At 44.0% G+C, this 23,143-nt stretch overlaps 1 protein-coding gene and 2 pseudogenes across 1 annotated transcript; 2 read left to right on the top strand and 1 right to left on the bottom strand.

Moving 5' to 3' along the window:
* Positions 1 to 11,049, bottom strand: part of LOC139781425 (putative nuclease HARBI1) — a 29,991-nt pseudogene extending 18,942 nt beyond the window's left edge.
* A 436-nt stretch (positions 11,050 to 11,485) lies between these two features.
* Positions 11,486 to 16,237, top strand: LOC139781426 (putative nuclease HARBI1). Its single transcript, XM_071720282.1, has 4 exons — positions 11,486 to 11,606; positions 11,705 to 11,774; positions 15,254 to 15,334; positions 15,448 to 16,237. The coding sequence occupies exons 1-4, from the start codon at positions 11,531 to 11,533 to the stop codon at positions 16,235 to 16,237; spliced, it is 1,017 nt and encodes a 338-aa protein (XP_071576383.1). The 5' UTR covers positions 11,486 to 11,530.
* A 1,841-nt stretch (positions 16,238 to 18,078) lies between these two features.
* Positions 18,079 to 20,016, top strand: LOC139781427 (uncharacterized; annotated as a pseudogene).
* Positions 20,017 to 23,143: the final 3,127 nt, after the last annotated feature.

Here is a 23,143-nt window from a genome sequence, read left to right on the forward strand (position 1 = left end):
CTGAATTGATTTTTTTACAAGAAAAATTGCCATGTGCGTATTCATTCAAAAATCAAAAAGTATTACACACGAACTGTTATAATGCTACAGATTATATTGTAAAAATTAATGGATTTTGCAGTGATCACAATTGTAAAGCTCAAATTTATGGGCAAGGATCATTTCAGTTTACCAATGATGATAATGTATCGCTCGAATTCGTTACCTTAAACACTAAAGATTTAGTACACTCCAAAAAAAGATATGTGTCTGGGATTAGAAAAACGTCGTTTAAAAAGCATTTAAAACACAAAAAAGCCAATGTATTTAGAAGTGAATTAATTAAAAAATATCATAAATATGGCGATCAAATTGGTCCTTTGGTACCAAGTAACAATGTTATTAATGGAGTTCGTTTCGAGGCTAAAAATGAAGAATTCGGTGTTAAAGATACTGCATGGAAATCGCTTGAACATTTAAAAAGTGATGTTGAATTTAGTCGTGCTATTAAACAAACAGGCTTTGATAAATTTTTTTTTATGTATTGGACACCGGAACAAATTGACGTTTATAATGACGTGATAAAACTTGGCTCAGCTGTTTCTCTTGACGCGACAGGGAGTGTTGTCCGTAAAATAACACGTTCAGAAAATAATTCTAGTAATCACATTTTTTTATATCAAATAATTACTCACGTTCGAAAGATTATAATACCATGTGGTCAACTTCTCTCGGAACGGCAAGACACTCGAATTGTTGAATTCTGGTTACGAGAATGGATTTCATCTGGCGCACATATTCCTTTAGAAATAGTCACTGATATGTCAATTACACTTCAAAATGCAATTACTTTAGCAACTAATGGAATATTTTATAAAAAGTATTTGTCAATTTGTTATGATTTTTTAATTGGAAAAACTGAATCTGTACTACGGCCATTTATTCGTATTGATGTTGCTCATCTGATACATTGTGTTGCTAGACTGAAATGTTTATCTCGTGCAAAACCAGCAGTAAAAGATTTTTACTTACGATGTATAGGATTTATGACTACAATTGAAAACTTTCAAGACTTAGACAAATATATGAAATCAGTTCTGATTGTCTGTCAAAACGAGAGTAAATGTCATGCAGATATTCAGTGGATTTTGAAAAGAATAGAAACTTTCAAATTTGATGATTCCATTGATTATAAACAGATAAGACAGTCTACTGTTTGTAAAAATGGCAATAATTGTACAGAACACATTTCTTGTAACGATGAAATTAATGTATTTTCTGTTGAGACAGTAGATCATAATTATAACTACAACGCTGATAATCTTTCGGTTTATATTGATAAAATTGTAGAGCAAACGCATTCAGAGCAAAATTCAAATATGTCAATTAATTTTAATGATATAAACATGTATTATTTTCCAGAAATTACCAATGATTTGAAACGTTTATTTAAACAATTTCCATCGTGGACTAATGTTATGTTAAACTGTTTCAATTCAAAAAATACTGTTGCAACGTCTGCTCGATCCGAAAATTATTTTCGATTTGTCAAAGAAAATGTCTTAGAAGAACGTCAACCGTACCGATTTGATAAATTTTTTATAAAACACGTACGGTCAATTAATACCAAAGTTATCGAAGCAAGAGCAGCTTATGATGCATTAAAGAAAAACAAAATTATTATTAATCAAAAACATGAGGAAAAGTTACGTAAGGAGGAACAATTAATTTTACAAGCAAAAGAAAATTGGAAAAATAAAGTAGTTAATGATACATGTGATTTATCTAATGAAAATGAAAAAGATAATTTTTGTACTAATGATTTTGATACTGATGAGTGTAATCAATTAATGGAAGCTGTTAATTCAAAAGATTTTGTTCATTCAACTCCGAAAAGTATGGTGGATTATCCAATTATACAAAATTCAGAAAACAATTTTTCCATTGTGTTGGACGTTGAGAAAAAAGTAATTGAACCGATAATTAAAGTAAATAAAAATTCGGAAAATGACAAGAATTTTTTGAACAAACGTGGAACGTATGTTACTCCATGTCCTAACATAAAGGTAATCCATCAAAAACCTGCTCAAAAAAAGTTTAAAAAAGATTTTATTATAAATGGCAACAGATTACCTCCACGTATGATTAATAATAAAAAAGTTTATCTTTTTAACACTTGTCCGTTTGATTCAATTGCTGAAATTGTATCTGCTGCTTGTTATAACTCTAAAAACTTTAAGAATTTTGTTACTTCACAAATGAGAAAAGAAACTATTTGTTTTTTTACATGTGTAAGTAATTATATTGAACACGGAGCTACAGCGTCGTTTTACAAATTACGAGCAACATTGTTACATTCATTATTTCCGTCTTCTAGTAACATTATAACTTGTGATTGTGAAGGCAACGTTTGCGATTTATTTAGTAAACTAATGACAACATACGATGTAAATAATACTGAAACAATAATGTGTCAAAATTCTCAATGTTGTGCAGTTAATTCGCGGAATATACCAGTTTTAAATTTAGGCGCGAAAATAGTCTGGGAAAAAGGTATGCAACATTTGAATAAGAGTGTAGATGAGTTCATACGCGAAAAAATTATCTACTGTCAGAGCTGTCATACAAACTCCGCTAGAAAAATTATCCAAATTTGTGATTACTTATGTTTAAATATCGAACATTTTTATGAATCATCGATTCGTTTCCCTGACACTTTTCCGAACACTAATTTAAATGATATTCCAACTACAATACAAGTACAAGACAAATATTATATTTTGTGTGGCGTAATCCGGTTTATGCCACCTATTATTATCAAAGGTATAGGACATTATGTTGCATACGTTAGATCACTCACCAACAAATGGACTGAAATTAATGATCTCTGTAAAGAACCAAAAAATATTGTTAATTTACCGGCGATTAGAATATCGTTATTACTTTATGTATTACTTTAACTAATTTTAATAATTTTTCTTACTATGTTGACCAAAGATAACATTAAATATCCATCAGCAATAGTTGCATGCATAAAAAATTTCTGCATCTGTAAGATGTGGAACATCTACAAAAATATCTTTATAGTTATTTATTTTTGATGGTTATATAAAAAAAATACATTTTGTTTAAAATGGAATATATATATATATATATATAGTTTATTGCACATATAGTTAACAATTACAATGTATAAACAACAGCGCACGGTATGTGTGTGAGTGTATGTGTGTATATGTATGCATGCATGTATATAATAAAAAAAATTGCAAAAACGGCGCTATTGTACACACACACGCACACACACAAAATATTTATGTTATATTAATATTTATAATGACGATTTATTTACTACTATTAATAAACAAAATAAGAAACAGTGATAAAGTGCTGTTTTAAATAATTTACCCTTTTATATTATAATTATGTTAAAATGAGAATATACATGCACATATTATCTTTCATTTATGGTTGAGTAGGTCGTAGAAAATGGAATTTAGCCATTTCGCTTATGGCCTTAAAGCCCCTTGCACAATGCCAGGCAACAGGCAAAGGAACAGGGCAGGAAATCATGTATAAATGCAGAATAATAAACAGTGACACGGCAATAGACACAGAGTCTCCGTCACGTTGGAAATTCTGTGCCTATTGCCTGATGCCAACCAATCATAATATTCAAATTTTTTAGGTTGTAATTAACCATTTTTTGGTTATTTTCTGTTCCTATTGCCTGCTGCCTGACATTGTGCAAGGGGTTTGACAGCATATTAAGGCCATTGCACGTAAAAATGTTTTAGTTGTAATCGTAAGGCCGTAAGAAAATAGACCACTCACCAAAATTGATCAATGCTAGGTCTACAATGCGAGTCGCAAAATCGTGAGTCGCAAGAATTGACCAATCACAATAGAATTTGAGGAGAATAATCGACTGTGATTGGTCAATTCTTGCGACTCACGACTTTGCGATTCCCATTGGCTGCGTTCCACTTATCGCTCACAACGCGCGCGATCATCATTTCGTCCTTGTTTAACATTTAACAAACAACAAGGATGAAATGATTCCACGAGCGTTGCGAGCGATAAGTGGAACGCACCCATTGTAGACCCAGCCTAATTCCAATCGAGTATTGTGTGTCATCCGTAAATTACAAACTCGATTGATTTTAATGAATTATCTTAAGTGTATGCTTTACGTCCTTAAGGTATTTTATGTGTGAAAGCCTTAATTTTAGTCCATCCTGCTAGATTTTCTTTTTTGTTTAAAGAATGAGATTGTTAGTGTGTGCAGCAGTCTCTCTAAGGAAAAATAGAAACTCCAAAATATGATCCGGACAAAGGACACGCGCGTAACGTGTTGAAACATGTCTGGTCCTGTTCAAGGACGGCAACGAACAACAACGCGTAAAAAGGGCTGCGCACAATGAAAAAAATAGGGGACAGGGAACAATTTAATATTAACATATGTACAGAATATGAAATGAAATTTCATCACTGTTCCTTAGCGCTATTCTTCTGTTCGTCTATTCTGTGTTAATAAATTACATATGTTAATAAATTTTATATATTAATAATATTGAACTGTTAGGGGCGCAACATAATACAAAGGTACAGGCAATAGAAATAGGGAATAGAAACAGAATGCATTGATACACGGCTTCCGAGGTTGAAAATTTATTGCCTTGTGTTTTGTATTATGTTTACGCCCAATCCCTGAACGGTATCAACCAATCAAAATTTTTTATGAATGCGTTTCACTTAACGTCCGCAACGTTCTTAAGTGCCCATCTACAATAAGTGTTTTAATCCCTAAGCCCTAAAAAATTGACCAATCACAGTCAATTCATTCTCCTCAAATTCAATTGTGATTAAACAAATTCTTAAGGCTTAAGGTGGGTTTTCATGGGCAGTAAAATGCTGCAGCAGCGAGCAGCAGTTTAGTAATTTCTTAGAAATTACTAAGTAATTTCTAAAAAAAAGTTTAATAATTAAATAATTAATAATTAATAATAATAATTAATAATTAAATAAAAGTTAAATAATCGAACGGCTCTACGACAATATGAGCCCCGAGTATAAATATTACATCCGACTGGATGACGTTACCAGTCTGGGGGACCTGCACGCAGGCGCCGCGGAATACGAAGCTATCGAAAAGCAAAACCGCGAGCGAAAGGCAGAACGAAAGGCTCCGGCCGCTACTCCGTCAGTTGCCAGTACCACTTACAACCGGGAGGAGTGCTGCTGGCGATGTAAACAGCGCGGGCACACCCGGTTAGACTGCAAACGGCCGGCCAAGAAGTTCTGTTCCCGATGCGGCAAGGACGGCGTCCTCACCCGCGATTGCCACCCGACGCCGGGAAACGCCGCACGGGCCGGGGGCGAAGCCGCCGCCACCCGGACCCCGCCGCCGTCCGAGTAACCTACCAACCGCGGCCGCACATCTCCGTCCGCATACGACACCGCGCTATGCGAGCGTTGATCGATACCGGCTCCGAGGTGTCCTTTATTAATACGGATACCGCCCGCTACGCGGAGAGCCTCGGATTCCCGATCCGACAGGGCACAAGCTCCGTCCACCTGGCAGACGGAGGTTCAACCACGATACCCGGGACCATGACGCTCCCGGTGAAGATTGGCCGGAAGGTGCTCGAGCACGACTTCCTAATCATGCCATCGCTACAGGGCGCCGTACTCATCGGCGTGGACCTGTGGGCCCGGACGGGGATCGTGCTGCGGGCCACCGCACCACGCAAGACCGCGCAGACCGAATGCGGAGCCGTAGCCCAGGGACTGGCCTCCCGAACCCCCGACGAGGAACGTCGCCTCCAGGAGTTCCTAGCTAGGGAACTCGCCCTATTCGAGGGCATCCGCGGCCCGACCGATCGAATATCACACCGTATCCGGGTCAAGACCGACCGACCCATCAAGCAACGGTACCGACCACGGAACCCGGCCATGCAGGCAGTTATCGACCGGGAGGTAGAGAAGATGGAACGAGAAGGCGTGATTGAGCCTTCCCACGGAGCTTGGAGTTCGCCCATTGTGCTGGTCCGAAAGAAGGACGGGACGTACCGATTCTGCATTGACTTTCGACAAGTGAACGAAGTCACAGAAAAGGACGCGTACCCCCTGCCACAAGTCATGGCCACCTTGGATAAACTCCGGGGAGCCCGTTATCTGTCCACACTGGACCTAAAGAACGGATACTGGCAGATACCACTAACGCCCGAAAGTCGGCCAGTCACCGCTTTTACCGTACCGGGAAAAGGCCTTATGCAGTTCCGGGTAATGCCGTTTGGCCTCCATTCCGCACCAGCCACCTTCCAGAGGCTACTCGACGAGATACTGGGACCGGACCTCGCACCATACGTCCTCGTATACTTGGACGACATTATTGTGGTCAGCCGCACCTTTGAAGAGCACCTCCGACTATTGGCCGAGGTGTTCCGCCGCCTCAGGGAAGCTAAGCTCCGCCTAAATCCGGAAAAGTGCCATTTTTGCCGAGACCAACTCCGATACTTGGGCCACATCGTGGATCGCTACGGCCTCCAAACCGACCCGGACAAGGTGAGCGCCGTGGCCCGATGTCCGGCACCGACCACCGTACGCAAAGTACGCCAATTCTTGGGCATGGCCTCCTGGTACCGGCGATTCGTCGCGAACTTCTCGACGGTGGCTGCCCCGCTCACCCGCCTGACAAAGAAGGGAGTAAAATGGACTTGGGGTCCGGACGAAGAAAGCGCTTTCGAGCGCCTGAAGGAGGCGTTGACCTCCACCCCAGTACTGGCCTGCCCAGATTTTGATCGCCGTTTTATCCTCCAAACGGACGCTAGTTCTCACGGGCTCGGAGCCGTGCTGACCCAGCACCAGGACGACGGGGAACGGGTCGTGGCGTATGCCAGCCGAACACTGAACGGCGCAGAGAGAAACTACAGCGCCACGGAACTCGAATGCCTCGCGATCGTATAAGGCATCCGGAAGATGCGAGGGTATCTCGAAGGATACTCCTTCACGGTGGTGACCGACCATCAGTCCCTCCGGTGGTTGCAACGCTTGGAAGAACCCACCGGCCGGCTGGGTCGGTGGCTGTTCGAACTACAGCAGCACGACTTCGACGTACGATACCGCAAAGGCAGCCTCAACAAGGTCGCCGATGCCCTCTCACGCCAGCCAGAGGTGTGCGGCGCCCAGGCCGCTCCGAGGTGCCAATGGTACCGGCGGATCCTGACCGGAGCAAGACAACGCCCTACCGAGTTTCCAGACTACCGCATCCAAAACGGCCAGCTGTTTCGTCACATCCTGCACGATGTGGATTTCCGGGAGGTCGACCCGGCGGACCAGTGGAAACGGTGCATTCCGAAGGAGGAACGGGCCCGGACCATGCAAAGGCACCACGAAGACCCCACAGCGGGCCACTTCGGGGTCGCCAAGACCATCGCTCGCATGGCCAGACTGTTCTATTGGCCGGGGATGTTCCAAGACATCACCCGGTATGTCAGCCAGTGCCCAACCTGCCTGGCGCACAAGGCACCCACTACCAAGCCAGCCGGAAACCTCCATACGGCACCCGTCACCGAGCCCTGGCAGCAAGTGACCCTGGACCTCGTCGGCCCCTTGCCACGGTCCACCCAGGGCCATGCTTGGCTGTTAGTTATGCAGGACCGGTTCACGAAGTGGGTCGAACTCAAATCCCTGCGCAGGGCCACCGCTCCGGCCGTAACTAAGGCGATCCTCGACCGAGTCATCTACCAGCACGGATGCCCCGACCAGATCATTTCTGACAACGGAACCCAGTTAAAATCGGTTCAGCTCGAGGGGGTCCTACGAGCATTCCAGATCGAGCACCGAACTACCCCCGTGAGAGCGCCTCACTGCAACCCGGTCGAGCGCACCAACCGGACACTGAAAACCATGGTAGCCCAGTATGTCGGGAAAAACCATCGGCACTGGGACGAGCACCTGTCCCCGTTGCAGTTCGCCTATAATACCGCTCGACACGAGGCCACCGGGTACACACCGGCGTATCTCAACCACGGCCGGGAGCTCGCCCTCCCGCACCCGGAAGACCGTCGCCATGCGGCGAACCCGGCACCCCACCAGACCCGACGTCGGCTCGAAGAAGCCTACGAGGTAGTGCGGGTCAACATGGCCCGAGCGTTCCAACGACAGGAAGCCCACTATAACCTGCAACGACGGGATTGGAAACCCCGCGTCGGGGACCTCGTCTGGAAGAGGGAGTACCCGCTATCGAAGAAAGCCACGGGCTTCAACGCCAAGTTAGCCCCCCGCTATACCGGCCCTCTGGAGGTAAGGAAAATTATCTCACCCGTCATAGTCAACTTGCGCGACACCCGGGGGCGTTGGCACAGACACGTACACATACAAGACCTCAAAAGCGCGCCGGAGCCCCGAGCCCCGTGTCAACAAACATAGGTAAACAACGCCCGGACCATTTTCGGGGAAAATGACGTCCGCATTCCTGAGTCGGAAAAACACGCGAAAGGGAAAAAGGGACATATACGTCCGTTACCGGTATATAAGCTCGCGACGCGGAAGACTTTTCAGTTGTTTCAGAATAGCTAACCAGTATGGATCGACGTGCGAAGTTAGAAGAGCTTTTCGGCAACATCGATGATCTCGACGACCTGTGGGAGGAGCCGATCGATCCTGGGCCGACCACCAGCCCAGGGGACGCTCCCCGCCGCCAGGCCCCCAGTGTGGGGACTCGAATCCAGCGGGGTGACGCCGAGAATCGTCGCCGCGCCGCCATCTTCATCGAGGCGGTACCGGTACGCCCGGCCAGGCGTCCGCCAGCCACCCGAGTACGGGCGAACCTGCGGCCAGCAGAACGCCCGCAGAATGCCGACCGACCACCAGCCAGGTTACCCTCCGACGCGTCCAGCCGCCGAACTACCCCACGCCCGGGGGAACGCCGCCAGGCCTCCGACCGACTCTCCGGCCAGCCAGCCGCGGCCCCACCCGGCCGCCAGACCGCCCGACCGGCCGCAACCACGGCCGCACGGGGAACCACGGGGAAATCAGCGCCAAGACGGCCACCGAACATCGCCGAAGCCCGAGGACCGACGGCCCGAAACCCCGCCACCCCACCAGTGTGCGCCGCCACCACACCGGCCCTTGCCTCCCCAACAACGACCCGACCCCCTAACCGACCAGGCCCCTGCCCACCCCCGACCACCACGATGGCCCGAACCCCAGGAGCCTCCCCCCTCGACGACCTGCTCTGGTTCCCGCTACCGACCGGCGAGAGAGTAGCCGTGCCCCGATCCGCCGTCGTCCGTAACCGGAAGTACCGAGCCTGCGCCAGCGGATCCCTATGGGTCCTGCGATTCGACCCACGGGGCAATCTCCGGTCGTGCCAGCGGCGCTAACCATTGTATAGATGCAATAAATAAGTAGGCTAAAAAGGCAAAAATATCTCCGTATATTTCCTTCCTAACACGGGGGGGGTGATGTGACGATACGCGTATTCGTCACTAGCGGTACGGCCCTGACGGCCAGCTAACACGCGCTCGGCGTCACGGCACACGTGTTCCTGTGCCCGAGCGGTGGGGCAGCCCCCACCGCTCGCTAACTCGGGGTATAAATAGGGGACTCGAGCCGACACCGAGACCAGTCCTGTCCAGCTCCTGTTCCCGACACGACCACTCTCCGAGACCGCTTAACCAGGTTGGGTGCCCCCAACCTCGTCCTCCGTGCAGAGAACGGGTGCCCCCGTTCTCACCTGGGTGCCCCCAGAGTACGGGCCTCCCAGCCGGGTGCCCCCGGTTGATTTACCTGCCCTCTCCTGCCGCTGGGTCGGGCGCCCCCGACCCTTTCCGCCGTACGGAAGACGGGTGCCCCCGTCTTCAAGCCGGTTGCCCCCGGTGTACGGGCCGCTCGCTCGGGTGCCCCCGAGTGAGCTCCTGACCACCTGACCGTCCGCATAAGGCAACCGTGCCTCCGCGAATCCGCCCGCGTAGTCATAAGTCTAGCGATAAGTACTCAAGGCAACCGCGCCTCCGTCTCTTGTCCGCGAATTCACCCCGCACACGTACACAGCGGCTCAGCGGAGCCACACACACACACCCAAGCACATACACTCACACCCTCCATCAATTTGTATTATCAAATAGAGAATAAGGAATAAAGTTTTGTGAAACCAACCAGTGTCTCCACGTTTTCTCATCCTGGCCCGGCGAGCTAATTCCGAGCGGGGAAAACGCGATTGTTACAAAGTGCATAGGTAACACGTCTTACAGCCCTAAAAGCAGTTGCTTTACCAACTCCATATTTGGCACAAACGGCTCTGTAACAATCCAGAAAAGTAAGCAATGAGAAGCTTGTCGCAAAACAATTTAATAGCATTTTTCACTGGCCGCATTGGTACGCACTACATAACAGCAATGTGTTTTTATTTTGATACACAAATTCGGCACTAGCTACAAGACATGGTGTCAGTTGAATGCAATATGGCACTCAGTCCCAGACAGCATACATGTCTAAAAGATATCGTAAAGATATCATTAAGATTGTCTTTTAGACATTATGTCGGAGGTGCTGCTGAGTGAAAAATGCTATAAATATGTGGTAGTTACACCAGTATAGAGCACAGATGGGTTTTACATACCTGTACGAATCGGGAGTAGCCATAAACCAAAGAGCAATATATAGTTGTTTTTCTGCTGAAATTGGTTTTTTACCAAATACGGTACCTGTGGCATTTAGTGCTGGTCCAATCAGTGATAAAACCATTTCAAATGTACCCGGATGCAGCCTAGAATATTAGGTTATAATATAAGTGAAATTAATAAAACCGAATGGAAAATATTACAACTTTATAACTTTAAGACATTTATGTTTAAATGCTTACCTAAAATGTTCTTTAAATATAATATTCGTGTAATTAGGAATCACGCGATCGACGTAATCCGTAATTTTTTTAACTACAATTTTTTCTCCACGTGATTTACTTGCTATTAGCATAGAAAACAACGTCTGCATATCACTTAGAGATGTCTTCAACTTCATTTTCATTTTCACTGTCGCTTCATTCGGAACTATCACTTTCATCGTTTTTCTTCAAAAGTATTATCGAAGAAATTACAATTACTGGAATTTCTTTGTTGATGTTTTGCACGGCGTCCATATTCTCAATTCACATTAGCGCGCAGAGCGCGCAGGCAACCGTTCCAAATAACTAAAGCGCTTCATGCGCATTGACAAAACGGAACGATTTTGAAGCGCTGCGCAACAGTAATGCAGTTTATGCGTTTCATGCGCAACTCGGAACGCACCCCTTGTGAATTCGGACCGGTTTCCTGCGCGATCTGTGCATTGAGTGAACTGCAGTGAGCTGAATACTAAAATGGACGCCTAACGAAACGTTAAGAGACTATTAACAGTATCAATCACTTCATTGATATTTTCAAACAAAAACGATGAAAGTGATAGCTCGCAATCGAGCGAGAGTGAACTTGAAGATGAAGACATTTCCTTAAGGGATATGCAAACATTGTATTGTATACTATTGGGGAGTAAAGTACGTGGAAAAATGATTGCAACCGAAACAATTACATATTATGTTGATCGCGTAATTCCCAATTACTCCAATATTACATTTAAAGAGCATTTCAGATAAGCATTTCAATCCAAACGTTATTAAGTTATAAAGTTGAAATATTATCCATTTGTTTTGAGAAATTAATTTCACTTATCATAACCTAACATTCTAGAATGTTTCTGGCAACATTTGAAATAATTTTATCATTAATTGGACCAGTGCTAAATAAGACAAATACCACAGCTTTTTTTTTGTAACGCAAGAGAAATCTTCAACTGCTGGGATCCCTGGGGCTCGTCCCAGGTTTGCCCAGTAGCCGCTTTCGGGGAAGACCCCCCCGCCTCCGGGGAGAGGCTTACGGGGGGAGTGTGGGGTTGTATGACATGCACATCGCTCACGATTCTGCATGCATACCCTACCCACTAAAACTCCTGCGGATGTCCCTCACGGCGCTCGTTGTCAGGGGGGACCCCGGAAAACGCGCTAATTTTTCCGGGGCCCCCAGCGCCTTGCCCAGCTGGGCACCATAGCGGGAGACGCCTGGGCGTCTCCCCAGCTCCGTGGAACTGCCTCCTGAACACACACTGCGGCGGGTTGGGGGGACATCCACCCAAGCCCGCCGCCCCTCTAGCAGGGGTGGGTTATACTGCGGACGTGCGGTAACCCCGCCCGCACGCCCGCTCCACCCCCGCGGTCCCCCCTTTAGTTAGTGGGGGGGACCCGTACGTACGGCCATTGGCCGGCGTCGCCGACGGCGACGGCCTCCTCTTGTTCCGAGGGGGGAGGGGGGAGAAGATACCTCCTGTGCGCGTTAACTGCGCCCTTCTCCCCCCGGCACTGTCATGTGCCGTCCCCCCCCTGAAACCGAAATCGCGACGAGGGGCCGCTCCTGGGCCCGCGACGTCGTAAAAAATAACGCCGCCGCCGTGGTGGCGGCGGCGGTCTGCGGCCCGGACCCAACCCGTCGCTCCATTCGCTGTCACTAGAGGGGGGTGGTGCTTCCCTCCTCCTGACGCGTTCGGCTGCCTCCTTCTGCGACATGACTGCGCCGCAGAAAGAGACGAACGCCCTCCATTTAACTTCGCCCTCCTCTCCCCCGGTCACCGCCGCGGAGATGATGGTCGGGAGGGCGAGGTCATCTCCTACACTTTCCCGGAGGGCACGACGCTGCTCCTCCCACGCTGGGCAAAACTCCAGCGTATGCTGCGCCGTGTCTGCCTCCTCCGGGCAATGGTGGCAGCGCGTGGCGCGCTTCTTCCCGATTCGGCACAGGTAATCACCGAAGCACCCATGCCCGGTGATCACCTGTGCCGTGTGGAACGTAAGGCCTCTCCCCTTACGCTCCACCCACTCTCCAAGAACCGGCCGGATGGCCTCTCTGACCCTCCTGCCCCAAAAGGGGGTTCGCGAGAAACTCCTCCCACTCGCGCAGGAGGGTCGTTTTGGCCTGGAGCCTCAGCGCCCTCTTGACCCTCGCCGTTATAACGCCTCCCCCGTCCCTGATCGCCTTAGACCGCGTATACACGCGGGCGTGTGACCTGGCGATCAGGTGAATCGGGGGGATCCCGGCGAGGGTAGTCGCCCCCACGTGCGAGACGGTCTGGTAGGCCCTGGCGGCCCTATTGGCTATCAGCCGTTGGGCCGCCGCCAGCGGCCTACCAAGACGAGCATCCTCGCCCGCCTTCTCCGGCCAAATCGGTGCCGCGTAAAGCAGCACCGATTGGACCGTTGCCACGTAGAGGCGACGCACGTGCCCGCTGGCCCCGCTAATATTGGGCAACAGCCTAGCAAGGCTGTTGGCCATTGCCCTCGCTCTCGGGACCACGCGGGCAACGTGCTTGCCGAAGCTCCTCCTCCGGTCGATCCAGACCCCCAGGTATAGGAGGTGGGGCTTGATCGGGACCTCCGTCCCCTCCACCCGGACGCTGAGCCCCCCGGCGGTGACCCCCCCCCGCAAGGCGATCATAAAACATGGTCGCCTGCGTTTTATGGGGGGCCACTTTCAAGCCCAGTGCCCGGATGGCGTGCACCACGCTCGCCGCCGCCACGTTGGCCAGCCTGATGGCCTCCTGCCAGCCCTCCCCGCTGACCCCCAGGAATATGTCATCGGCATATCCTGTGAGCCAGCATCCTCTAGGGAGGGCCACCCCGAGGACCAGCTCTTAGCGCAGAAGGCCCCCTCCGAAATGGGCTTACGGCCCCGCGTCTCCTCTGTCTTTGCCGCCGGGGGGACCTCCTTGCCTCTCAGCTGGAGGATCATCTTATCCAAGGCCGCGATATCCTTCCTTGGCCTTGGAGAAGACGGCCCCCCGCCTGCCTTTTTCTTCTTCTCACCCGTTACTATGACGTCGGGTGAGCCGCTTCGGGGGCCGGCAGACGTACCGCTGACAGCGCCAGCGGCGTCGGCCGCCTCCCTTGCCCGCCTCTCTTGCACACTCTTCGGTGCGGGCTTGTCCTTAGAGGATTTCGTGCTCGAAATCCTCTCAACCACCACTTGGGGCTGGGAAACCCCGGACTCCTGTTCGACGTTTTTAAAAACCAATTCCTTTTTTGTCGACATTTTTATTATAAAAAATCCTCTCAATCGAACATCTATGTGCGTGTGTGTGTGTGTGTACACGGGCCCGCGAAGCCCCATACCGGGGGATCCGGGAAACCCAGGAGCATCGAGCACGCAAAGGACAGTGGCTTCGGCGGTGGCCCCCGCGAGAACGAGCACGGTCCCGTCCGGTCACCAACCGGCAGTACTCGCCCCCGCGAGATTATACACCCGCTGGTGAGGCAGCCAGGTCGTGCTGGTTAGGCCGACCCGGGCCCCTGTACTATCGGGCGCCCAGGGGAACGTCGAAACCCCTGTTTAACCGCTGTACCCTCTGCCACGACGCGCGCACGACAACCCAGGTCCCCGGGGGCCCCCGGCGGAAACACGCGGAACCCGATCGTGAGTGTGGTGTGTAAGAGTGTAAATGTGTGTGTATGTTTCGATTTCGGGGTTTTCCTTCCCCTAGGCCGGTTGCTAAAAAGCTACCGAGCCCAGCCTGCCCGTCCCTCGCTGCTGCCAAGGCAGTCGAACCGCTCGAACCATAAAGTGGTCCGGGCTGTTCCTCATCCCAGGTCGTCTGGCCCCGACCTCGAAATACGTTCGAGCGGCCCAGACGACCCTCCACTCCTCACGGGCCGTGGGACCACTTCCCCGGCAGCCGTGAGTGTGGGTTCCTCCCCGCCCCTGATCACGGACCACGTCCGAGACCCAGGACGAGAAAGGTAATCCCGCTCTCTTTCCCTGCCGGAACACCGGCGTGCAGTGGGTCCGAAGAGCGGGATCTTCCCCTCCCTCTCAGCGGGTCGGCATCCCTGCCCGCTTCGAGACGGGGGTACCCCCACCCCCACCCCACCCCGTGGCTCGGTGTAGGGAGCAAGCTCCCTCATAACGGCCCCGGCCGGCCGGGCGTTTGAAGTCGGGGTCGCCATCCCCTACCGGCGATTGAGACCGACCCATAGGCCAGTCCCTAAGGGAGTCGCCGGGCTCCCATTCTTCCTGCCACTCCGGTCCGTAGACCGGCGGCAGGAAGGGTGGACTCTTAGACCCCGCACCTCACCAACGGGTCACCACAGTGACTTCTACCAACAGAATCCACTGGACATGACTCGCCGGATCCGAACGGGGACCCCTCTCGCCACGCCAAGGCGGTCCACCACGAGAGAGACAAATACCACAACTGGCAGAAAACGTATTTCAGCAGAAAAACAACTGTATATTGTTCTGTGGTTCATGGCTACTCCCGATTCGTACAGGTACGTAAAATCCCACTTGTATACACTGTTTTTATTTTGTATGCGTGTAACCACCACTATCGTTACATTGTTCGTTACAGTTATTTCATTTTTTATAATGTGGCTTATTGTAGATCCATTTGCGTCAAATTTGGAGTGGGCAAAGCAACGGCTTTTAGAGCCGTAAGACGTGTAACCTACGCATTACATTGCATCGCGCCTCGATTTATCCAGTGGCCTGATGAAGTTGTTGCTGCTGATATCAGGGATAAATTTGCAAAAATTAGTGGCTTTCCAAATGTAACCGGTGCTATAGACGGGACTCATATCAAGATTCGAGCCCCACCAACAGATGCAGCTTCATACATAAACAGGAAAGGTTTTCCGTCTATCAATGTTCAAGTGGTTTGTGATTCGAGTGGCCTCTTCACACACTGTTATGCAGGTCAAGTGGGGTCAGTACACGACGCTCGGGTTTTCAGAAACTCCCCAATAGCACGTTTTCTTGAGAGACCTCAGGTGTACTTTCCTAACGACTCTCATATAATTGGAGATGCAGCTTATGCGATTCATCCCCATGTAATGGTACCATTTCGAGACAATAAACATTTGACAAATCGACAAAAAAATTTTAATTACTGTTTATCTTCAACAAGAATGGCAATTGAACGGGCGATTGGCCAACTGAAGATACGTTTTAGAATATTGTTAGACTGTTTACCACTGACAGACGTTAAAAAGATTCCAGAATTTATTATAGCGTGTTGTGTGTTACACAACATTTGTTTATTGCAAAATGATGTTATGACTGTCGGTGTCCAACATCATGAAAAATATCAGGCACACATTCGCGATAATAATATTGATTTAGGAAATGCCAAAAGAATAGCAATAATGAATGCTTTGCAAATGAAAATAAATTAATAATTAGGGTAGACCGGGGCACGTTGTCACACGGGGCACCTTGTCACATCGGCTTTATTTAAAAAACTAATAACCAGAGGGCAGCACCCGTCATTCCCAAAAGTTTAGTGTATGCCCATCTTTGGTGTGTTTACAGTGTTGAAATTGCTCCAGCCGTGTTGACGTAAAATCAACTTGAAAGTTTTTTGCGACCGTAAGTAAAATTTTATTGTCTAATATTCAACATACTGGACATGAAGCTTATGTTTTTTCAGAATAGACCTTTATATTATCTTAAAGTATGTACTTTTACCTACCGCGTGCAATACCTAACCTTATGAATATCTCAAACGTGTCGGCCATGAGGCTGTTTGGAGTAAAAAAATGCCCTCGGGGCACGTTGTCACGAATTTTAATGTCATAGGTGCAATTGGGATATGGTGCGCTCCTACAAACGGAAAACTGCGAGAGCCGCAGTAGTCGATCTAGAAGTAATTCGTCTTGCTGTTAACGATCAATAAGTTGCGCATTCGAGTGGAATTCTTGTATTTAGATTAAGACGAAAACTTCGTGCTTTTTGTACTTTTTTGAAATAAAATAAATGTTTCTGTGAAGGATTTTACTTTTTTACATTGCAGCGCACTATAATATATTGATATTTACGTTGAATACAGTTTGGATAACATTTTGCATGCAATTACATTTGATGTGACAACGTGCCCCGGTCACGGGGCACGTTGTCACAAGCGACCTGTCGTTATTTATTGTTATGTAACAACTGTAGAGTAACAATCACACAAAATTCGATACTGTCCAATTGAAGCTGAGGGTTCACTCGAAATTTTGGCATATCACAGTACTCTCAAATATTGAATGTAAAAAATACAAAAAATATTGAAAAAAATGTGTGACAACGTGCCCCGGTCTACCCTAAATTTGTAGGATCTATTGACGAATTTATACAGAATTTATATAGTTTGTATTGTATTTTGTAATGAATAAACATTTAGGTTAATAAATAGACATTCGTTTATATTTAATCTTTGGTTTTATTTCTATTATAACATCTTATAATCTTATTAAAATATTCAAATTGTGTATTTTGTAAGCCTCTTCCCACAAAGAAACAAATATTTCTTAAACATATTATCATTTTAACATACAATTATATATTTTTGAACATTCTTTTAACACAAACAACTTATTTCTATTAACGACAAAACTTATTTTATAAAAAATGTTTTTTAAATGTTGTACTAAGCTCCATATCATACTTATACTAACAAGGAGATGGCACGAGGTGTAAAATGAGATATGAATTGAGACATAGCTCATTTGAAAGAGGGTGTCGAGTATATAATCCCGGTAAAGAGATTAGAGTGAATGGGCCCTAGTTGCTGAGAAATTTGCACCCAAAGTTGGGCATCCGGCTGACTGTAAGGTAAGTACCAGAAACATAACCTCTAATAGCATGAAGCGTAGTGGCTGAGCGGACTAAGGCGCTCGTGTGTGCTTTTTGTCCGCGGCTGACTCGAGTTCGAGTCAGCTCGAAATCTTTTTTTTTTTTTTTTTACAATTTCAATAATTTTTTGTGTCAATAATTTTTTGGAATAAATTCTAACAATGAAGCAACATTTTACATATAAAAAATATAATTTTATATGTACATAATAAAAGAGAATAAAAATTTATGTATTAATTATTTATTCTAAAATCTTATAGGAGTAAATAGCAAAAAAAAGTGTTTATTCATATATTATTTCGAATATTCGAGAAGATAGACATAGGTAAAACGAATATAACGGTATGAATCTTTTGTGCCTTTGTTCGAGTTCTAGACCAGTTCTTTTTTCTATTTGCGCATGCGCAGACATTCTTCTAACAAAAGACTCGTAGGGTCTGAGGACTCCTTCGATCCTTTTCATGGTTAGAATTCTTACGAATTTCTAACAGTAAAGAAGCTTACGTTAGTGCACTCTCACAAAATTTGAAAATATTATAAAAATAGAAACATCTGTGGATCCAACATTAATAGAACATATACAGCTATTAGCACAATGTGATATATCGAAAGAAGATTTAACTGACAGCATTGCATATTTTTGAGGTAAATATTTCTTTATTTCTTTGTAAATGTCAGTATTAGAGATGTAATATATAACATTTTTTACAGACACACTATTACAATTTAATTTAATTTATGCTGATCCACCAAAAAAGTTTAATAGATGTGCAAAAAAAGTTGCTGGAAAATTATTTGAAAATTTTATAAAAATGTTAGGCAAGTGTACACTTGCAGAAGAAACGGAATATTTCTTTCTCGATGAAACAGCTGATTGTGAAAATGTAGAAGAAGCGACAACATCAACATGTGACGAAGAATATAAGCCACCACCAGCCAAAATCAGTAATGTGTGCAGAGTGCCATTCGACATAAAATTAAAAATTGTTATGACTGCCAATGAACATCCAAACTGGAGTTTTAAAACTTTACAACAGCGATTTAAAAATCATTTACGATACAATAGCGAAGTTGCACGTTTTAAGAAAGAGATTGTATCAGGTGGAACATTTAAGGATAAAATAGACATAATAAAAAGGAATGTTTATGATCGCTTTACCGAAGCACGTGAATGTAAGCAGCTAGTTACAAGACAACAATTGCAACAATGGGCTATGGCAGCTGCAGTCCAATTTCGGAAGGAAGAAGATTCAAAAAGTGAAGAGGAATGCGCTTTTCGTTTTGTAGCATCCCCAAGGTGGATGACGAATTTTATGAAAACTCATAGAATATCGAATCGTCGAGTTATACGATATTTATCCAAAAAGGAAATAAAATCGCCCGAAGAAGTGATAAATTCTGCAATAGCATTTAAAAATTTAATACAATCCATTTCAACCGACTACAATTCTAATTTTATTATTAATACAGATCAGACAGGTTGCGAATATCGGACAAATATTTCAAGGACATACACACATGCAGGAGAAAAGAAAGTTGAACTTTATATAGGTGATATAAATAAAATTACACATTCCTACACGGCTCAATATTCTTTAACAATGTCTGGAAAATTATTAGATAAAGTATTTGTATGCTTACAAGAACCTGGTAAAACATTTGGAGTGCGTGTCAAGAAGGAAGTTGACGAACTATTAAATATGTGTAAAAATGTTATCGTTGTATGTTCGAAATCAGGAAAACTGACTTCACATTTATATGAACAGTATTTGAAAACAGTTTTAAAACCTTACGTAGGCAACAATCCGTTTTTGATAATTGTTGATTCTTGGGGAGGTCAGAAAAACATTCATATGTATAACGAAAATTTTAAAAATGATGAAAATAAGCCAACATTTAACTTGCAAATTATACCTCCAAAATGCACTCCACTTTGCCAATTTTGTGACGTTTATTTTTATAGACAAGTAAAAATTATCATAAAGCAAATTCAAAACTGTCCAGATACTTTTGTTGGCGGAGAAAAGATAGAATTGAATTCGCGATATGATGCTATAAAAATACAATCTTTGACTCATTATTTATTATCTGCTCCACTATTTAAAAATATGATACAATTTGCATGGTATGCGTCAAAGTTGGCAAATGAACGGGAAATATTTTATAATGTAAATCAGTTATGTTTTCCTCCTAACATTCATAATACAAAATGTTCTTGTAAATCTAATTATTCTTTATTAAATGTTCATGGTGTACGTTCTATTTATGTTTTCAATGCTTCTATAATAATTTTCATCCACAACATTGTACAGCAATGTCCGATTTTTATAATAAATAATCGACAAGACATGTATACAAGCATACTCTACGTATTTTTAATAACTCTACATTCTTATTACTTTGATTATTAATTTATACTCACTTACTTTTTACCTACTGACTACATTTATTATTTTTTTACATTTTACATTACTGATTATTTATCCATGTATTGACTATGTATTAACTACGTATTGTATTTATTATACTGACGATGTGTTAACTATTTTATTATATAATTATATGACATATAACATGTAATATTTTTTGTTTATTTATTATCCCATGATTTTTTCACTTTTCTTTAAAACTACAATTCTTATTCTTTTTTATTATATACATATAAAATTATATTTTTTATATGTAAAATGTTGCTTTATTGTTAGAATTTATTCCAAAAAATTATTGAAATTGAAAAAAAAATGAAAAAAAAAGATTTCGAGCTGACTCGAACTCGAGTCAGCCGCGGACAAAAAGCACACGCGAGCGCCTTAGTCCGCTCAGCCACTACGCTTCATGCTATTAGAGGTTATGTTTCTGGTACTTACCTTACAGTCAGCCGGATGCCCAACTTTGGATGCAAATTTCTCAGCAACTAGGGCCCATTCACTCTAATCCCTTTACCGGGATTATATACTCGACACCCTCTTTCAAATGAGCTATGTCTCAATTCATATCTCATTTTACACCTCGTGCCATCTCCTTGTAAATAAAACATTTTTTTAAATAAACAAACAACATTTGTAATATAAAAACTTAATCAAAAAAACTTTTAATCAATAAATTTTCTTAACTTTAATCAATAAACTTTTAATCAATAAACATCACGAAGAAAGTTTTTATGTAAAAGTGATAGCCCGGAAGCCTAGAAGAGTAAATAAGAATACAAGTAAATGTCAGTTTTAAATTCTTTACCTTATTTCTTATAAACCTACAAGAAACTATATTTTATTTCAAAAATTGTTGTAAAATGGATACTAAAGATTTTTGGACATCTATTTGCTCCTTATGTCTTCTCTCACGAGCTAGCCTATTTTCTTCTCAAATTTTTTCGTGCCTTTTCTCTCTTTTCCTTCTCTCTTCTCTATTTTCTTCTTTTTCTGCGGCCATATTTTCTACTAATTCTTCTAAAACGTGTTCCACCCGTCTTTTCTTCCTCTGCGGACCTGTAATGGATAACATAAAAATGATTAACACTAGATCAATATATGTATCTACACTGTCCATCAATATTTCGTAGGGTCATGCACAACTGTAACTTTTTAGTCTGATTTACGCAGGCAGGGTCGATAACCCATACAGCACAGAAGGTTGCAGAAATATTGTTTCAATATTGTTTCAATGGTGCAACAATGTTGCTGTAAGCTGTGTGCTGTATTGGGTAAGTCAATAATATTGAGCGCGCGTGCACATTGCTGAGAGATGCACATCGGAAGAGACACTTGGCAGTAATACAGAATAATAAAAAAATAATAATTCTTTATTGTTTCAAAGAAGAAAGATAAACCAATTAAAAATTATTTTTTTATTATTCTGCATTATACACCAGTATTTATAAAGTGTTTTAATACACGAGTTCTAATAAATAAAATTATAATGAAATTATTATCCAGTTCACTGGAGATAATTTTTTAGAACAACGACACAAAGTCCACGTAAAAAATCAGAAACAAATTGAGATTTTATTTTTGCAGCTGTTATTTAATTGGCTAGTACACAAGTTCAAGTACTTACTTTTTACGTCAGAGCATGAAATCATAAATGATGTTGACGATGATGATGACTCCTTACAAGGGTTCACTGGACCATCACTCGTCGCAATTGCCGGAGGATTAATTGAAGCTTTAGCGCCAAATATTGAATCCATGACCTATAGTATATAATAATAACGATAACGATAACGATAACGATAACGATAACGATAACGATAACGATAACGATAACGATAACGATAATGATAATGATAATTGTAACAATAATAATTGTAACAATAATAATTGTAACAATAATAATTGTAACAATAATAATGATAATAACGATGAAGATGATAATATAGAATTTATTTTTTTGCATACACATACCGCAAACATTAAATAAAATGTGTACAATAAAATATACTAAATGCATATAAAAACCAGGCATTTTACAATATATGATAGAACGTTTTTACCGAAAAAAAGCCCATGAACTTCTGTGATTTCCGCTTTTCTTATTTGAGTCAGCAATATTTTTATATGTCCGCTTTAAACCAGACATTTTGGACGCACATTGTTGACCTGTCACATCATATAAAGAATTTGCTTCTTTCATCTTAGTAGCAATTTCAGTCCAAATTTTATTGTTGCGCTTTAATCCAGTAGAGAAATCATCTTCTCTTTCTCTATACAATTTCAGTAACAAAAGTACTGCCTTATCCGGCCATATAAATACCTTTAACTTGGCTAAAAGCATTAATTTAAAAAGTAAACACAACTATTAGATAATCAAAATATGAACTTTTACATTATTTGTGCGCGAAAGGTCGAAGGAGTTACGAGTGAAAGGGAATTTTGAATTTAATTGCAAAGTCTTTTTTCATTATGTAAATGTCTATAATAAAATTCCCAATACAATATTTACAGTCTTTATGCCGCGAGTTACGGACAGAGATTCGTTTCGAGAGATTCCGCGAACGACGGATATTCTTTATGCCGCGAGCTACGGACAGAGATTCCGCGAAAGACGGATATTCTCGCGCGTGAAAGCAAGCACATGATAACCGCGAGCAACGGATAGACGAGTGAAGATTTTATTATCGATACACTTTCGTCGGAATACTTTAGTCGAGTGCCTCTTCGCGCGCGGAGGTCAACGGCTAAGCTGATCTCGAGGTCGACAACCGATCAGCTGTTTTGGAATACCTTTGCCCCGGGTGTATGCCTCGCGCACCGAGTCCCCGAGACAAAGGAGCGAGTCGGTATAGGCAAAAACTAAGCTCTGTTTTTCTGCCCTTCTCGTGTACCTCGAAATATATTATTGTTTCAGCGAACGGATCTATTCTTAACTTATGGAAAGGCAGAAAGTGAAATTATTTAAGATTTTAATGCGCTGTATTATTCGCTGGATTATTTAACCGGCGCCGGTTTTAGGTTCGATCGCGAACATTA

This window comes from Temnothorax nylanderi, unplaced genomic scaffold, assembly GCF_030848795.1.
Source record: "Temnothorax nylanderi isolate EJ_2023f unplaced genomic scaffold, tnyl_v1.0 TNYL_tig0337_pilon, whole genome shotgun sequence".
NCBI lineage: Eukaryota > Metazoa > Arthropoda > Insecta > Hymenoptera > Formicidae > Temnothorax > Temnothorax nylanderi.

Bases quoted from the DNA above. Each gene is read 5' to 3' on its own strand.
- LOC139781426 (XM_071720282.1), top strand. From the start codon at position 11,531: ATGATTGCAACCGAAACAATTACATATTATGTTGATCGCGTAATTCCC. The intron at 11,775-15,253 runs TACCACAGCTTT...AGAGACAAATAC, and splicing joins CCAGTGCTAAATAAGACAAA to CACAACTGGCAGAAAACGTA. The intron at 15,335-15,447 runs GTACGTAAAATC...GGCTTATTGTAG, and splicing joins GCTACTCCCGATTCGTACAG to ATCCATTTGCGTCAAATTTG.